At 50.0% G+C, this 15953-nt stretch overlaps 1 protein-coding gene across 4 annotated transcripts in view; it reads left to right on the forward strand.

The window, feature by feature from the left end:
* Positions 1-15953, forward strand: part of NLRX1 (NLR family member X1) — a 232746-nt gene that overhangs the window by 70243 nt on the left and 146550 nt on the right. For all 4 annotated transcript variants that reach the window (XM_085645914.1, XM_085645912.1, XM_085645913.1 and 1 more), the window contains exons 2-3: positions 11894-12011; positions 12113-12191. In XM_085645914.1, coding sequence (XP_085502040.1) covers positions 11906-12011; positions 12113-12191 — 185 coding nt within the window. In that variant the 5' untranslated portion in view covers positions 11894-11905. The remainder of the gene's footprint in view (positions 1-11893; positions 12012-12112; positions 12192-15953) is intronic.

Here is a 15953-nt window from a genome sequence, read left to right on the forward strand (position 1 = left end):
CTCAGCGCCACCGCAGCCTCACTCGGGGCCACCGCAGCCTCACTCGGGGCCACCGCAGCCTCACTCGGGGCCACCGCAGCCTCACTCGGGGCCACCGCAGCCTCACTCGGGGCCACCGCAGCCTCACTCGGGGCCACCGCAGCCTCACTCGGGGCCACCGCAGCCTCACTCGGGGCCACCGCAGCCTCACTCGGGGCCACCGCAGCCTCACTCGGGGCCACCGCAGCCTCACTCGGGGCCACCGCAGCCTCACTCGGGGCCACCGCAGCCTCACTCGGGGCCACCGCAGCCTCACTCGGGGCCACCGCAGCCTCACTCGGGGCCACCGCAGCCTCACTCGGGGCCACCGCAGCCTCACTCGGGGCCACCGCAGCCTCACTCGGGGCCACCGCAGCCTCACTCGGGGCCACCGCAGCCTCACTCGGGGCCACCGCAGCCTCACTCGGGGCCACCGCAGCCTCACTCGGGGCCACCGCAGCCTCACTCGGGGCCACCGCAGCCTCACTCGGGGCCACCGCAGCCTCACTCGGGGCCACCGCAGCCTCACTCGGGGCCACCGCAGCCTCACTCGGGGCCACCGCAGCCTCACTCAGTGCCGCCACAGCACCACATCAGTATCACTCAGCATCGCCTTTGCACTAGTACACCACCACATCATCATCACTCAGCAAGATCGGAGTATCATTCAGCATCACCTCAGCATAGTCTCCGCACCAGTCACCACTACCACCACCACCTCAGCATCACTCAGCACCACCTCAGCCTGCTCTCGGAATCTGGCATCTGTTGATTCTCCCCTAGCGTCTGGCCGCTGCTAGTGTTATAATACAGGTACTAGTTCCCAACCTTCACCCTCCGATTGTTTATGCCCCCTCAAAAAAAAAGCTTTAACAAACAACCATTGGAATAGGCAGAAACAAGTTGCCAGCATTGCAAGAACAAAAGAAAACTGAGGACATTTTTTATTGTAAATACTTTTTTTAATATGGTCGTTCAATGGTACATAATGCCTTCTTGGTCATATATAAGGTAACAAAAATGCTTCTGACACTTTTTTATTAAAACTTTTTAGCATGCTGCACAGCAGCCACACTTCTCTACAGCACAGCTTAAAGACATTGGCAAAGTCAATAGCTCTGGCTAAACACTTATAAGGCCCCAAAGGCGAGGCCTATTGGCTATGGCAATGCTTTTTATCATTCCTCCTCCACCAAATAATAGGGTCTAGCAAGGTATGGATTATAGGTGGTAGGGATTTTTATTAGACATTGCCTGTTATGCATGAGCTTCTGGGGAGGCGCCACCCCGAAAAACAGAGGGCTTATACAGGGACAGTCGCTTTCTCACACAGGCGGGGGACTGCAGCCTATGTCCCAGCCTCCACTTTGGAAGTTTTTATGTAGCTCAGGTTGAAATGTAACTCCAAAGCAGCTGTTGTACGTTTTCCGGCTGAACCACCTACCTTCCTCACACTACCTAGTATGCTCCAGGCCACTGATACTAAGCACCTGGTATCCTCTCTTTACTGCTTTGCTGAGACCTCTGTCCCCCGGGGTCAAGTTTGTCAATATTGGGGGACTGATCTAGGCCATGTATTCTCGGATGAAGAATGGTGTTACTGTAATACACAGACCGGTTAGATATCGACTAGTAGACTGATAATTATCCATTATGACAGCCGCTACCGGCAAGGGACACCCGCAGTTGGTTACTCATGATCACCCCCTCCCTCTTAAGTTTACCTTCTGCAACTCCAGCCGGGGCTTGAACTGCTTCCTGGCCAATGTTAGATCACTGCCCAAGCACGCTTTAGAAATTTGGGACTTGCTTTCCTCAGGGCACACTGATATCTGTTTCCTAATGGAAACTTGGCTCAAACCCAGCTCCCCCCCCCCTGCGATCACGGGGGCGATCCCTGATGGCTACCGTCTTCAAAAACTCGATAGGCAGTCTGTCGGTGGAGGCATAGCCATAGTCCATAAGGACTCCATCAAGGTCACTACACTAAAACAACGTTGTTGCAACAAACTAGAAATTCTTGTGTTCAGAATTGACTCCCAAGCTCACTTTTGCTGGAAAGGTGCACTTGTTTATCGACCGCCAGGCCCCCTTCAGGATTTTTCACTACAACTCATGGAATTAATTGCTCCCATATTATCTCCACTAAAAATTTCATATTACTGGGCGATTTTAATGTACATAGTGAAATCCCCCCTGATGTGGATGCTTCATCACTTTCGGCGGACCTAGCTACTTGGGGACTGGAGAAGATCAACACAGGCCCCACACATCTTGCAGGACACACTCTTGATCTTGTAATGACCACCTCTCCCAATATATGTTGTGTGGCTCCTTGCCCACTCACTTGGTCAGACCATTCTCTACTTCGATTTCAAATAAAAGAAGTAGGGGCTTCTCCCGCTCCTGCTAAAGCCTCCTATAGTTTGAGAAGAAAATGGCATAAAATTACGCCCGACCGCTTCGCGAACATAAAGAAAGCACGCAAAACTCATATTGAGACACAACTTAATCAGGCAGGAAAACCATCTAAGGAACTCTACCACATCCTCAATTCTTTTACGAATTCCAAGGCTTGTAACAATGAGTTAACTCCTTCATAAGAACTCTGTGGTAAATTAGCTAATCATTTTATCCAGAAAAGTGGGAGCATATATGACAAAATTACTAGAGATAGGGACCCTTTATCCAACCTCTCTACCCTCAATCCCTCACGCTCTCTCACTTCTCATTTCCTGGATTGTTTTCCTTCACTCTCAATTAACACTGTGGAATCTCTTATGAAAACAGTTAAATCAGGGTCCCCTCAGGATATTTTACCTCACAACTTAATAACCAGTTGGCACCCGCTGTTGGCTCTATTCTTAATTCTTCCATGAGCAAGGGCTACCTTCCATCCGAATGGAAGGCTGCCCAGGTAATTCCCATTCAGAAGAAACCTAATGCACCTCAAGATGATTTGTCCAACTATTGTCCTATATCATTGTTACCTTATTTGTGCAAACTCCAGGAAAAACACATCAATAAGCACCTTTCACAATACATTGAAGCAACAGGTTGCCTTGACCCCTCTCAGTCCGGGTCCCGACCTAAGTTTAGTACAGAGTCCACACTGATTGCAGTTACAGACACTCACTGGATAATGGACAAGCAGCCTTACTAATACTGTTGGATCTGTCATCTGCATTCAACATGGTACCCCACCCCATTCTTCTAAATAGATTAAGAAATGTGTGAGTTCACGGCCTTGCCTTCCAGTGGCTATCCAGCTTCCTAACTCATCGCACCCAATCCATCAACCTTGGTACCTTCCGATCCCAAACATCTGAGCTGACGAAAGGTGTGCCTCAGGGATCCTGCCTCAGTCCTACTCTATTTAATATTTATGTGGCTCCCTTAGCGAATTTACTAAGGGAACTGTGCTTCATCCCAATTTCATATGTTGACGATGCCCAGCTCCTAATGGCGTTTGATAAAATCTCTCCCAATACCCAGTCAACCTTCTCCGAACGCATGACAGCTATAGCAGCTTGGATGAGGAATAATTTCTTACAGCTAAATGCCAGCAAAACGGAGATTATGCTATTTGATGAGGCACCCCTACTTTGGTCCCCAGATTGGTGGCCCACCGACCTGGGTGCGGCCCCGGTGCCGAAAACCATGGTAAAAAGCCTTGGAGTATACCTGGATCAGAAACTTACGATGAAGGAGCAAGCTATGACCAACTTGGGTTCCTGCTTCCGTGCATTAGGCCTCTTAACAAGGGTTTTCCCTTTTCTCCCCATGGCAGTTCGCAAAACTCTCTTACAGGCTTTAGTAATAAGTCGCTTAGACTACTGTAACGCTCTCCTGATCTCAGCCAATTAATCCTCCCTTAACAGACTTCAGGTAGTTCAAAACACTGTGGGTCGTTTAGTTTCCAACTCGCCTGCTAGGTCTGCTTTATTGCCGCTTCTCCATGGACTACTCTGGCTACCTATCCGCAAGCTGATCCATTTCAAGATCTGCTACATAGTACAAAAGGCAATTTACGGCAATGGCCGTAGCTATTTAGCCGACAGACTCATCCGATATCAGCCTTCTAGAACTCTTCGGTCAAGCTCCAAATCACTTCTCGTGATGCCCCGTGTTAAGAAATCCCGCACAGGTGGGAAAGCTTTCTACCATCTGGCTCCCTCTTATTGGAATCTCCTTCCTAGCCACCTTCGGAACTGTACCAACTATCTCCGATTCCGCAAGCTCTTGAAAACTGAGCTATTTTGAACTCCTCTTCCTGCCCCTCTTTAGCACACCTGCACGACAGAGATATCCTTTAGGGGGTGATTCAGACGATATACAAGACTATAAAATAAAAAAATAAAAACAAAAATATAAGTTCTTGCAGAGGACTTACTACACTCCGGTTGTACTCCACAGATTTGGCTTCCGATCTGGTGACCAATGTGCCCGGTGTAGAAGACTTGGCCCAGGCTTTAGACATCTAGCCTGGGATTGTGGCACAGCAAATTCCTATTGGGTCGAGGTGCAGGCTGCACTCTCCCTAATGATAGGAGAGACCCTGCTGTTGACTCCGCTGATTGCCCTTCTTGGTTATGTCAAAGATGTCTCCGCCTCAAATAGGCGCTACGTTGGGTTGGCACTATTACTTGCTAAAAAGGGATTTTGCCTGTCGTGGTGGACAAGGAAGGGCACCTAAATCCAAGACCTGGATAGCAGATTAAAACTACTGTAACAAACAATTAACATTGTATGCAGAACTTCTGCCTGCTCCCGTCCAGCCACAGGATATCTAGACTCCTCTCCAGGCATACCTCCAAATGCATCCTCCCCAAGATGATCATTGTGCTTCTGCGTAGCCTCCCATCCAACCCTATAACGACTTCCCATATGCTGATGCCTTTAATCAACGCATCTGCAATGTCCTGTGCCACTTACAACTTAGACCATTGCCTCCTTACATGTTGTTTATTCTGACTTCTGCTCATATATGTGTGATGCTATTCAGTGGTGGGAGCATGTGCTTCGTTGTTTTGGTGAATAAGGAGACGCATGTACTATGTTCATATACACGATGTACTCTGCCGCAGTTGTTATTTACATTGTAACATTGAATCTTTAATAAACAAATAATTTAAAAAAAGAAATAATTAAGCCTCCTGATTTTATTGGAAATGCGCTAGGCTAGTGAGTGGTTTCGGGTACAAAACCACTCACTAGCATGAACCAGAAAAGTCAAGACATTATGGACACGATCTGCCAAGACCTTACTGACTATCTTTAGTCTGCATTCAGAATGGCGATCAACCTATATGAAGCTGGGTTGGTTGGGTCATTATATAGCTTTAATATGGGGATCAAATCTGCCTTTTATAGTGTCCAGGGCAACTTGGCTTTCTCCAGTGATTCTTGGTATAGCTGTGCCAATCTGAGAGTCAAAGTGGTGAAATAAGATTTGTGAGATTCAATAGGAATGCCTTCTAGAGATGGAGTTTTACCCGTAACAAGGTATTTTATAGTGGTCTTTATCTTTTGGGTATTACCAGGCAAAACAGGCTTTACAAGCCCGGACGCGGAATCAAGAACTCCGTCTGCTTCACCACATCCACAGATATGTTATCCTCCAACATGGATCAACTGTTATTCCACGTCCCCGCCAAATTCACCCTAAGCGACCCTCTCATTCACAGACCATCTGGACCACACACCAGCTTTACCGGCACCATCATAAATGTCATCGCAGCGCTCCACCTGGATGCTAGCAATTACACTTACTCCGAGACCTGAACTTTCACCTGGAAGTTGACCCTGACCCCAACTCAAGAGAACTCACTGAAACCTTGAAAGCCTGGGCCTCACCCAATGATTAAAGGCACCTACTCATGTTTCCGGACACCTCCTGGACCATATTTTCAACAATATCAGCAACATCTGAGTTGAGCCCACACCAGTTCCCTAGACAGACCACACCCTCGACAAGTTCAGCATCCCCATCCCGGTCCAAAGCACACATCACGCCAGGCCAGACTGCCAAAACTGGAACAGCATCACTGACCAGGTCTCGAACACTACTCTCCACATCCACCAACTCGAACACAAAAACAGCCTCCCAAAAGCCATCAAGAATTTCAACAGTTGGATCACCCAATGTGCCCACTCCCCGGCCCCCCTCAAACACAATGATGCAACAAGATCCCCACCCCAGGCCATTTAGTACATGGAGAAACTCAGACTTAGGAAACGCCACTACAAATATCGGGAGCTCAAATGGAGAATGAGCCAGTACAATGCAGAAAGGAGCATGGTCAAACCTGCCCGAGACGCAACCACCAAATGATCTCGACCACCAAACACGCTGCTCTGGCAGACTGCATAGATGCCAGCACCAACAGAAGCCAAGAAATCTTTGCCATTGTGAAAGATTTCACATCACAATCGACCGCCTCCAACTTGGTCACTCCCTTGCAGGACCTCTGCAACAATCACTCTAAATTCTTGAGTAACAAAATCACCACCATTTACAGCAACTTCAGTACTCAACCGAACCTAACACACCTCACCAAACGTCTCCCGAGCGTGTCTAGAGAACTAATTCTAACCACATTGCCTGCCATCACCCAGAAGAAACCACTGCCACCATGAAGTTCATCCACCCTGTGGCACCCAGGACTGCAACCCATCAGAGCCATGCTCTCACCATTCTGAATGACTCAACCTCTTCTGCGACCTTCCCAAATGCTTGGAAACACGCAACTGTCCTCCCATTGCTGAAGAAACTTCCAGTGGACCCTTGAACGCTCACCAACTACAGACCAATTTCCCTGCTACTATTTCCAGCCAAGGCCTTAGAGAAAATCTTCAACATACACCTCATTGAAAACTCAACTATCACCAACTCCTCAACTCCACTCAGGTTGTTTTCAAACCCAGCCACAGCATGGAAACTGCTATTACCACTGCCATGGGTGATATCTGCATAACCCAGGACAGAGGAGGTATGAAGGCCCTCATCCTTCTGGGCCTTGCCACAGCATTTGACACAGTATCCCACTCCGTCTGTCTTGCTTCGCCTTTCAGATCATACAGAATCTCCACACGGTGGTCCAACACTCAACGAAGCAGGAGACATTAACACAAAACAAACAGCACCTTTAGAAAATGGTTTTATTTTACAAAATGCAAAGACTCTCTTTTTAGAATAAGGCCTGGGGTTTTATTTTACACAATGCTCTCTAACAAAGACTTTCCCAGATGCCAAACGCACAAAATTCAAATACACATAGAGATATATATGTTTGTTTATATGCAAGCAATAATAACACACTTGGTAAATGCAACAGTTAAATGCATGAATAATACTGATGAACAAACAGCCAGCAAATAATATGAGATAAGATTCAAGCAAATATAATATGCTGGACGTCCTGCAAGAGATCAGAAAGATATATATACTGAATACACCAAATTATTACTGTGGATTTGCACCTCACTGAGTCACACATCACAAAGAAAACACCTCAAATGATCAACACTTCACCTGGTGCAAACACTGCACCTTAGCCCACTCCTGAACGGGGGATTAAACAGCCGTGGATAAGAGCCTTAGCAAGCAGGGTTCTGCTGTACCGAAGTAGACACGTCCGTCCCCATTCGGATTCCAAAATCCTGGTTTCTAAGTCAACAACCCTCCGCTTTATAATCTCAAAACACACTAGAAGGTTCGGGAAAACTTCCCCCCCCCCACGCCAAAGGAATCATACCAGAACTGGCCAGCTTCCAAGCAAGCATTCCATGGCAGGAAGGAGTTCCCACGTCCCCTCTCCAATCTCGCATGTTCCAGCCTTTATCATGACGAAGCTCACGAAAGCCTTTCTGGGTACCTTAAACAATCTCTCACAAAAACACTCCTTGAATGTGATTAACCCAAACAACTTGCAAGCGTTGCTGTGCGCGCAGATAAAGCTCAAGCCAGGCAGAGTCAGAATTCAGGATGACATGAGGCCATGTCAAAGCCAATAGTAAGAACTTCATAATACTACCAATGTACAACACAATGCACATTTGTGCACCACTGCTTATAGCATCACATACTTCATCTCTCAATGTACAACACAGAACACATTTGTGCACCACTGCTCACAACACTGCACTTCGAGACCAAAAAGTACATTCCACACCTCACTCTCCTTCTCACACTTTCAAATGCACATCCCACTCGTCCTGTTCTTGGCAAGGCTGTTCTACTCCGTGACATCGCCCACTGAAAGACAGCAAGATTAAAAGAAATAAACCCATAACAGAAGCAAGGCATATGCAGTACGTTGTACATTCAGGCTAGGATAAAATAACACACCAAAGTCAATTAAAATAATGGTATTCAAAGGTCATCACAGGATGTCAGACCACAATAGTGCCTCTAGCACTACATCGTCCTCATACAATGTCTACATGGCATGAAATCCAAAGATACATGCTTCGAATTATGTGCTCCTTCCTGACTGGAAGGACCCAGACAGTCAGTCTGGCACCATACACACTGGACGCCCGCAACCTCATCTGCGGAGTTCCGCAAGGATCTTCCATGAGCCAGATCTTCTTCAATGCATACAAGACCCATCTAGCCAGCATAATCCGCTCTCATGATATCAACATCCTCTCCTATGCTGATGACACGCAACTCTTTCTCTCCCTGATAGACAAGACTCTTGCCCACTAACCAGATCAAGTTCAATGCCTGCATGACCGAAATCGCCCACTGGTGGCAAACCGAGGTTGAACCGACCCCGACCACCAACGCCAAGAACCTCCGCATCACCAGCAAACTCTACATGACCACCCAAGTCAATGCCGTGTCAGCCTCATACTTCCATACCCTGAAGATGCTGAGGATGATTTTTCAGTGGCTCCCAATCATCACACACGCCACTAACAAGCTGGACTGCAGGAACACCCTCAATACCTGGATCAACAAAAACTCTCCAGAAGGCTGCAGACCATTGAAAACTCGGTGGTCAGAATCACTCTGCCTTCCACACTGCACTCGTATCTCACCTCATCTGAAGGAGCTCCACTGGCTCCCCATTCACAGACGAGCACAATTCAAACTCCTCGTCCACACTTTCAAGGAACTACAATAACACTGGCCCAGCATACCTCGGCAACCGTATCTGCTTTCACAAACCTTTCAGACCCCTCTGCTCATCCAGACCCCTACATGCACAAATACCATGCATACGGAAAACCAGATCTGGCGGTCAAGCCTCCTCCTACATCGCTCCTAAATCGCGGAGCAACCTGCCGCTACACAGAGGATTCCCCTCCTTCCTCCTTGAGTTCCACCAGAAGCTGTAGAGTAGTCCCACTGGGTCCTCGTGTGCCTTATCAAAGTCCAGCTCAGTGCTTGGATACCCTCCTGGGAATTAGTGCACTCTACAAATCTGCATAATTTAACGGGCAGAATGCTCATTGTGTGTTGTGTGGATAACAGCCTAATCAGTGTTGACTGTTTTAGCCATAGTACGTTGGCCAGTGCCCTTGCCCCCCAATGCTTTTGCCTAATTTAAATGTTTCCTGGAACGAAACTCTTTATCTTAACAAACCCATGCCTGTGCGTCAGAGATAACACTGGCCGTCATGATCACATCTAAATATTTCCACAACCCAACTCTTCCTAATATTTCTTTTTCACACCTAATGCTCCCATAAATAATGAACTAAATTTATAGGTACTCTGTCTTTTAGCCACACTTTCCTCCGCCTTTGACTTCTCCTTACATCTTTTTTCTCTTGAGTACTTACCAAGTTGGCACCTAAGGTATCTTCCTCTGTGTTCCTGATTGTGCACCTCTGCTGATATTATGTCATGCCTCTCTCCTACCCGTGTCCTTCAACGCTCTACTGTTGAATGTCCAAGATGTCTGTTGCTCTAATAAAATTGTGGTTGTTGAGGCTCTTCCTCTGCTGTCCTGAAGACAACTGCTCCTTTTGTTGTTCTTGACATGTCGCCCTCATACCTGAGGTCACTGGAGCCTCTGTCTGTCAGAACCGGGTTCTTCAAAGTTTGAGCGAGTTGCTTGCTTCGGGAACCTTGCACCGCACTTGTTCTGTCCGTGGATACTACTCCTGACTGCCCTGCTGATAAGGATGCATTTTGAGTTCCATACTCCTCCCCATGCTAATATGGTGGAGGCGTCCGGCACACTACTGCTGAGATGACCACTTGTCCATCCCCTTCACGGACTATGACCATCTCTGCTCTCTCCATAGACAGCTGGTGCTGCCCTGAGGGAAAGTCCTTCTCTGGCAGTGTCCCAGCAGGAGTTGTGCTCCACAGTCTGCCTTCTGCTTGTCGCACTGTCTTCCACTTTAATCCGACCCCCCCCCCTGCCCTAGGGGGTGGTGTGTCCTCCTCAACTCTACTCTCGAGACAGGTTTTTGAGGAGATGATCTGTACAGACAGTATCTGCAACACTCCTGTAGCCCTCCCTGGGCTAAGTTTCCTTCCAGGCTCCCTTTCCTTTGAGCTGGACACTCCAGGGCTCTACTATTCTGTTGGGGCGAGTTGAGCGATCCCCTTTTCCCCCCAAGAGTAAGGGCCCAGCACTATTTTCCGTTCTGGGAAGAGTGCGACATGCAGCAATTGTGGCCAAAAACACTAGCTGATGCCACCACTCGTGGTCTCCTTAAGTTCCCAAGTGGGCCGGAAAAAGCATGAGAGGGCCCTGCCCTGGAAGGATGACGCCCCTCTACTATTGGCAGTAAAGACCAAAGGTTGGTGGGCCGCCCTCAGTGTAGCCTCAATTGCGTCGTCCGAGGGGCCGCGCAACGCGTCCTGATCCGACATTGTCTCCTGAGAGAAAGCTTTTCCCCTCAGGAGATGTGGGATGACATCACCGCACCGTCCCTCGGCTGCCCTCCACCGGCAATCCCCACGCGAAGCAATGAAAATGTAGCTTAGAATCTTCATGGAGCAACATTTTAGGCTGTTAAATCCAAAACAAGAGAGAGATGTGCCTAGGATCACACGATTTGGTCCAGGCAGGGAAGCCGGAATTGATCACAGGTTTTCTGGTTCTATTCCGCCTCTAAATGAGTGTCTCGTTCTCTTCTGTTTTACATCTCTCTCTTGTTGTACATAAAAGTTTAATGCTTGTCCTGGTGCAAAAGGTTAGATCGTGTGTGGCGGTCAGAAGCCACATGAAAGCTCGGCTAGTTTTGAACTGGAGCCAGGCTCAAGCCTTCAGTGGCTCTCCCATCTCTACTCTTTCCACACTCCATTCACCCTATCCCTTCTTCCTCCGTGTCTCCTCAAGTTTCTCTCTATCCCCTCCTCTCTTTCTCTGTATTACTGCTGTAAAGTTACTTGATATGTGTTGTACTAGTTCACTTTAAGGACCCTCCCTACATGACATGTTCCATGGTTCCATCGTTGCCAGGCACACTGAGTTCAGTTAGTGTCTGCTGGCTGGCGTGAGGCGTCCCTTTCCTGTGGCCCGTGCAGTCAGCTTTGAAGATAATTACAGCAGCTGTATGCGTTGTTACTACATTTTTCTATCCCTCAGGTACTTTACCCCCCTTCGCCACTACCCCCCCACCCCCTCCTGTGTCTCCCCTTCCTGTGTCTCCTCTCGCTCAGGCTCTCCTCGCTGGTCTCTCCAGTATACCTTTTCTTTCTTTTCTTTCTCTGTCTTTGAATCTCTTGCTCCTGTGTCTTCAGTGCGCGAGGCTCTCTTCACACCTTCCTCCTCCTTCTCTACCAACCCTCCATTATCATCAACTCGCTTACCCTCACCGTCTTCCTCTTCCTGTCTCTCCCTCCTGTTCCTGTGTCTCCTCTCCCTTCATCCATCCTCACGCCTCTCTTCTCTTTGTCTTCCAGGTACACATCAGTATGCTGTGCAGGCGATGTTGCGGGCGGTTCCATGTCCTCGATCCCACGGTGGGAGTCCGAGCCTCACCCGGAGTGTGCCAGCAGAGAGGCCGCCCCTTGCGCCAAGGTAGGGCGTCTCACTGAAGCGAGTCATGTATCACTGGCACTGAGGCTGCCTGCCCGAGGCCTTCGACTTTCACGTCTGAGGGTTTTTTTTGTTTGTTTCAGGGCCAGGTGGGCGGTCGGTGCCAAAGCGGGGTCGGTGTGGTCTAGTCTCCACCCTCTCAGGGGCCTTTCTTTCTCCCAGGTAGGTGATTGCTTCTCCCTGAGCATGACGTTGCCTATATTCCGCTCGTTGTAACGCTAAAGTCCTTATAGATAGGTGTTATATGTTTTATCCCTCCACCCGTCTACAAAGAACCTATAAGGTATCCAGGTTATATTGAACACCCCATCTCTCAAGGCATGTTGTGCTTGTAAATATGGGGAACCATTTGCTTTTGTCACAGGGTATACAGCACGTGCACCTCTGTTTGTTCACATGTGGCTAAAGCTTTGTCCTTTGTCCAGGGAACACTCCCCCAGGAGAGCATATAATGTATTCACCCATGAAGAAAGATTTGTTTTATGTTGGAGGGAAACCTCACTCTCGAAAGCCACCTCCTTCCACCCTTGAGGACGTACAGTTGTCTTCGCCTATGGAGATAGATTTCTATAAGGGAAGGCCTTCCTGTACCGCCAGCGATGGCGGATTACGCATTTGTAGGAAAATCACGTTTCTATTTTGGCCCGAATCAAAAAAATTGTGACCTTTAGCCTCTTGCTTTCCATTTAGTCTGTCTTGTATGGGGCACTGTGCAATAAGACCAAGACACCAGTCTGTAGAGCATTAAAGGGCACTTTATTAGGACAGGACTGTAGTCTTCAAATTCATTTTTACAAAAAGGTACATCAACAAAACATCCTCTCTAATACTTTCTGATATCTCCCCTCCTTTAACCCTTTCGCTGCCAGGCCTTCTCTCCCTCCCCCCATGCCTTTTTTGGTTATTTGGGGTAGTTCACACCTAGAGCCTGCTGTTAATTCTTCCATCCAAGAACAACGCAAGGTTCAAAGACTTTTATTTGTCAACTTTGTCGGAGCATAGAAACCCCGTGCCTGAATAGCCGGACACCAACATTCCCCACTAAACACAACTGACATAGAACCCCTCTATGTCACTATCCCCACATTTCACAGAAAACCTGACACACCAGGTCAAGGGTGAAGAAAGATTAAGTCACATCATAACACCCCCCCCTTCTTTCATTACTATAAGTCTAAATAAACCCACCAATGGCGGCAGAGGATGACAAAAGGGGCAGGCAGGCAGACAGCAACACAAGAGAGTACACAGGAGCAGGCGCGCAACACCCATTGGACTCAAAGGGCTTCAGCCCCCCCCCCCCCCGTCGTGTGTGGCAGCCCGGGATGAGACACCTTCCCGGGCAAAAAAGCAGCCGCACTTCACAGGTCTTTAAAAGACCATTTGCATGTTAATGAGGCCTTGCTGTTGTTTCACCCCTTCTAAGAGCCCCTGCAGCTCCACTATGCCTATTGCTTACAGTTCAGCCCCCCCCCGAAATTTTTGCTCAGCCCCCCCGAAATTTGGCTCTAGTTGCGCCTCTGCACAGGAGGGACCACGACCCCACACAAGACACCACCCACCACCCAAGGACCCAACAGGTAAACACACCAACATCTTCCCCGGGTGAGTGATCAGCGACAGACATAATCATCAACCCTACCACACCTTCCTTTTCCACCAGCCTCACCTTCCCTTCGACCATCAACACCCTGAATCACACCATCCTTGCAGAAGTCTGGTTCTTCTTTGGTTACTGACTTATCACCACTTCTCCACATCCAGGAAGGAAACAGTTTTATTCCAGGTTTCCTGCCCCATATATACTCAAAAGGCATTGTTAGAAGGTGGTTCTGACACTATGGGCCGCACAGATTTTTTGCTTTTTGAGCACCTAATTGTTGAGCTTTTACTGTGGGGGAGCCTCATAAGTTGGGACTCACCCACAGTGAACTCAGGATGTAAGAGACTGCATGGGGATTTTACTGGTGTCCCCCTGGCTTGACCAGGCCACTGCGCAGCAGCTGGAGTAAGGGACACCGGGCTGGTTACATGCAGACACGTATACATGCGTGTGCACACGTGTACGGGCTGCGCAGGGGAGATTTCTAGCGTGCGCAGCCCAGGAGCAGCTACAAAGTGAATAGTGTGGCAGGACTGATGCAAAATTGGGTGGTGACATGAAATAGGCTTTATTCAGTGGGAAGAAACATGCCAGGGAAAGTCAGTGTGCTTTACAGTGTTTATTCCATTATTCTCTTATAGGGATAGGGAGCACATGGGCTAGTTCCACTTTCCTAAGGCCTACAGATTCCAGACACGCACTAAAGTCTACTGTAGCTGATGTGAAAAGAAGTGTTCTGCAGAGTCCAAAGTCATATTTGTACTGCTTTTGGGTCATACAGGACTGTCATATTTCTCTGAGCCAGCCATAACCAGACGCTGGCTGAGGGCTGACCTCAGCAGGATGGATTGATACCCTTTCTTCCACAAGCTAAGGCCTCCTCTCCAGGAAGAGATGATGGGTGGGGCTACAGGCTCATCCATCACTAGGTGCCAGGCACCAGGCTGCACCAAGGAGGGAAGGTAGCGGGGTGGGGGGGGGGAAGAGGCTTCATAGATCATATGGCCAGAGACCCTGAACGACGCCATTTTGAACCAACCCAGAGGCTGGACAAGAAGGAGGGGGCAGGGAAGTGATGTCGCTGTTTAATAGGACCAACAGAGACTTCCTGCTAGCCCCCTACTCAACTTTTAAAAAGTGCTTGCACAGGAAGAGAAGCTCTCTCTGGGGTGTGGTCTGCTGAGGCGGAAGGTGCTAAAGCCTGGCAATGGGCAGTTGGAAGGAGAGACCCCCTGACTGCCCCCCAGGGCCCTAACAGCGCCACAAGAAGAGCGCAGGGGCCTTTGCGCAGGGAGAAGAGAGGCCTAGGAGGAGAGCCAGGCGAAAGGCTGGCACAGGGAGCCAGTGAAGACATCTCCCCTGCAGAATTCCCCCTCTTGGAGATCCGGAGGGCGAAGGAGAGTGCTTCCAGTGACTGGGGCTGGCCAAGAGGAGCGAGTGGAGACGAAAAGGAAGCAAATCGGACTCCGGGGGGCAGAGATATGCCCCCCAGAAGGTAGGCGACCTTTGACCCCACCTGGGACCGATGACGAAGCGCGTGGGGCTCTGCCGCTGGTCGCAATCATGCCCCCGGGGTGGGTCAGGTCCCGGGGGCTGCCCCAGGAGGAAGCAAAGTCGGGGGGCGCTGTCGTGCCTCCCCCTGAAGTTGCCCAGAAGGGGGCCAGGGTGGGCTCCGGTAATGAGGAAGGAGAGTCGGCGGGGGAGCGCCGTCGCGCCCCCCGCGAAAAGGTGCCCAGGGGCCCGGGGATGGGGCCCCATCCCCCGGCCCCGAAGAAGTAAAGGCGGGGGGAGCGCCGTCGCGCCCCCCTCCGTGAAGATGTGGGAGGCGGGAGTGCCAGGAGCCCACCCTGGCCCCCGGCGACAAGCGAAGACGGGGAGCGCAGGCGCGCTCTCCGTGAAGAGGAGGCGGGGGCCCGGGACCCAATCCCCCGAAGCTGGAGGGACTCCCCCGAGGTCCGCCAGACCGGCGGGAACCTCCAGACCAGGATGAAGATGCCGGCTCCTGCGGCCGCACACGGAGGTGCGGGCCGAGCAGGGAGCCGGCCGGAGTAGCCGGGGTGGGGCTCCCCGGGCTGCTCGTCTGCGAGCTGGCCTCGCGGGAGGTCCGGGTGGGACCGGACCTCCCTGAAGTAAAGAGGAACGCACTCCCTCGCAGGAGCAGCCAGGGGTGGGGCCCGAGCTGCGATGACACCCCTGGGGGTCCGGGTGGGACCGGGCCCCACAACGAGCCGCATCCAGTCACCTGGGGGTCTGGGTGGTACCGAAGCCACAGCACGATCGCGGCTCACTCCGAAGCAGCGGGGGAGCCGCTACTATAATAT

This window comes from Triturus cristatus, chromosome 3_1 (assembly GCF_964204655.1).
Source record: "Triturus cristatus chromosome 3_1, aTriCri1.1, whole genome shotgun sequence".
Lineage (NCBI taxonomy): Eukaryota > Metazoa > Chordata > Amphibia > Caudata > Salamandridae > Triturus > Triturus cristatus.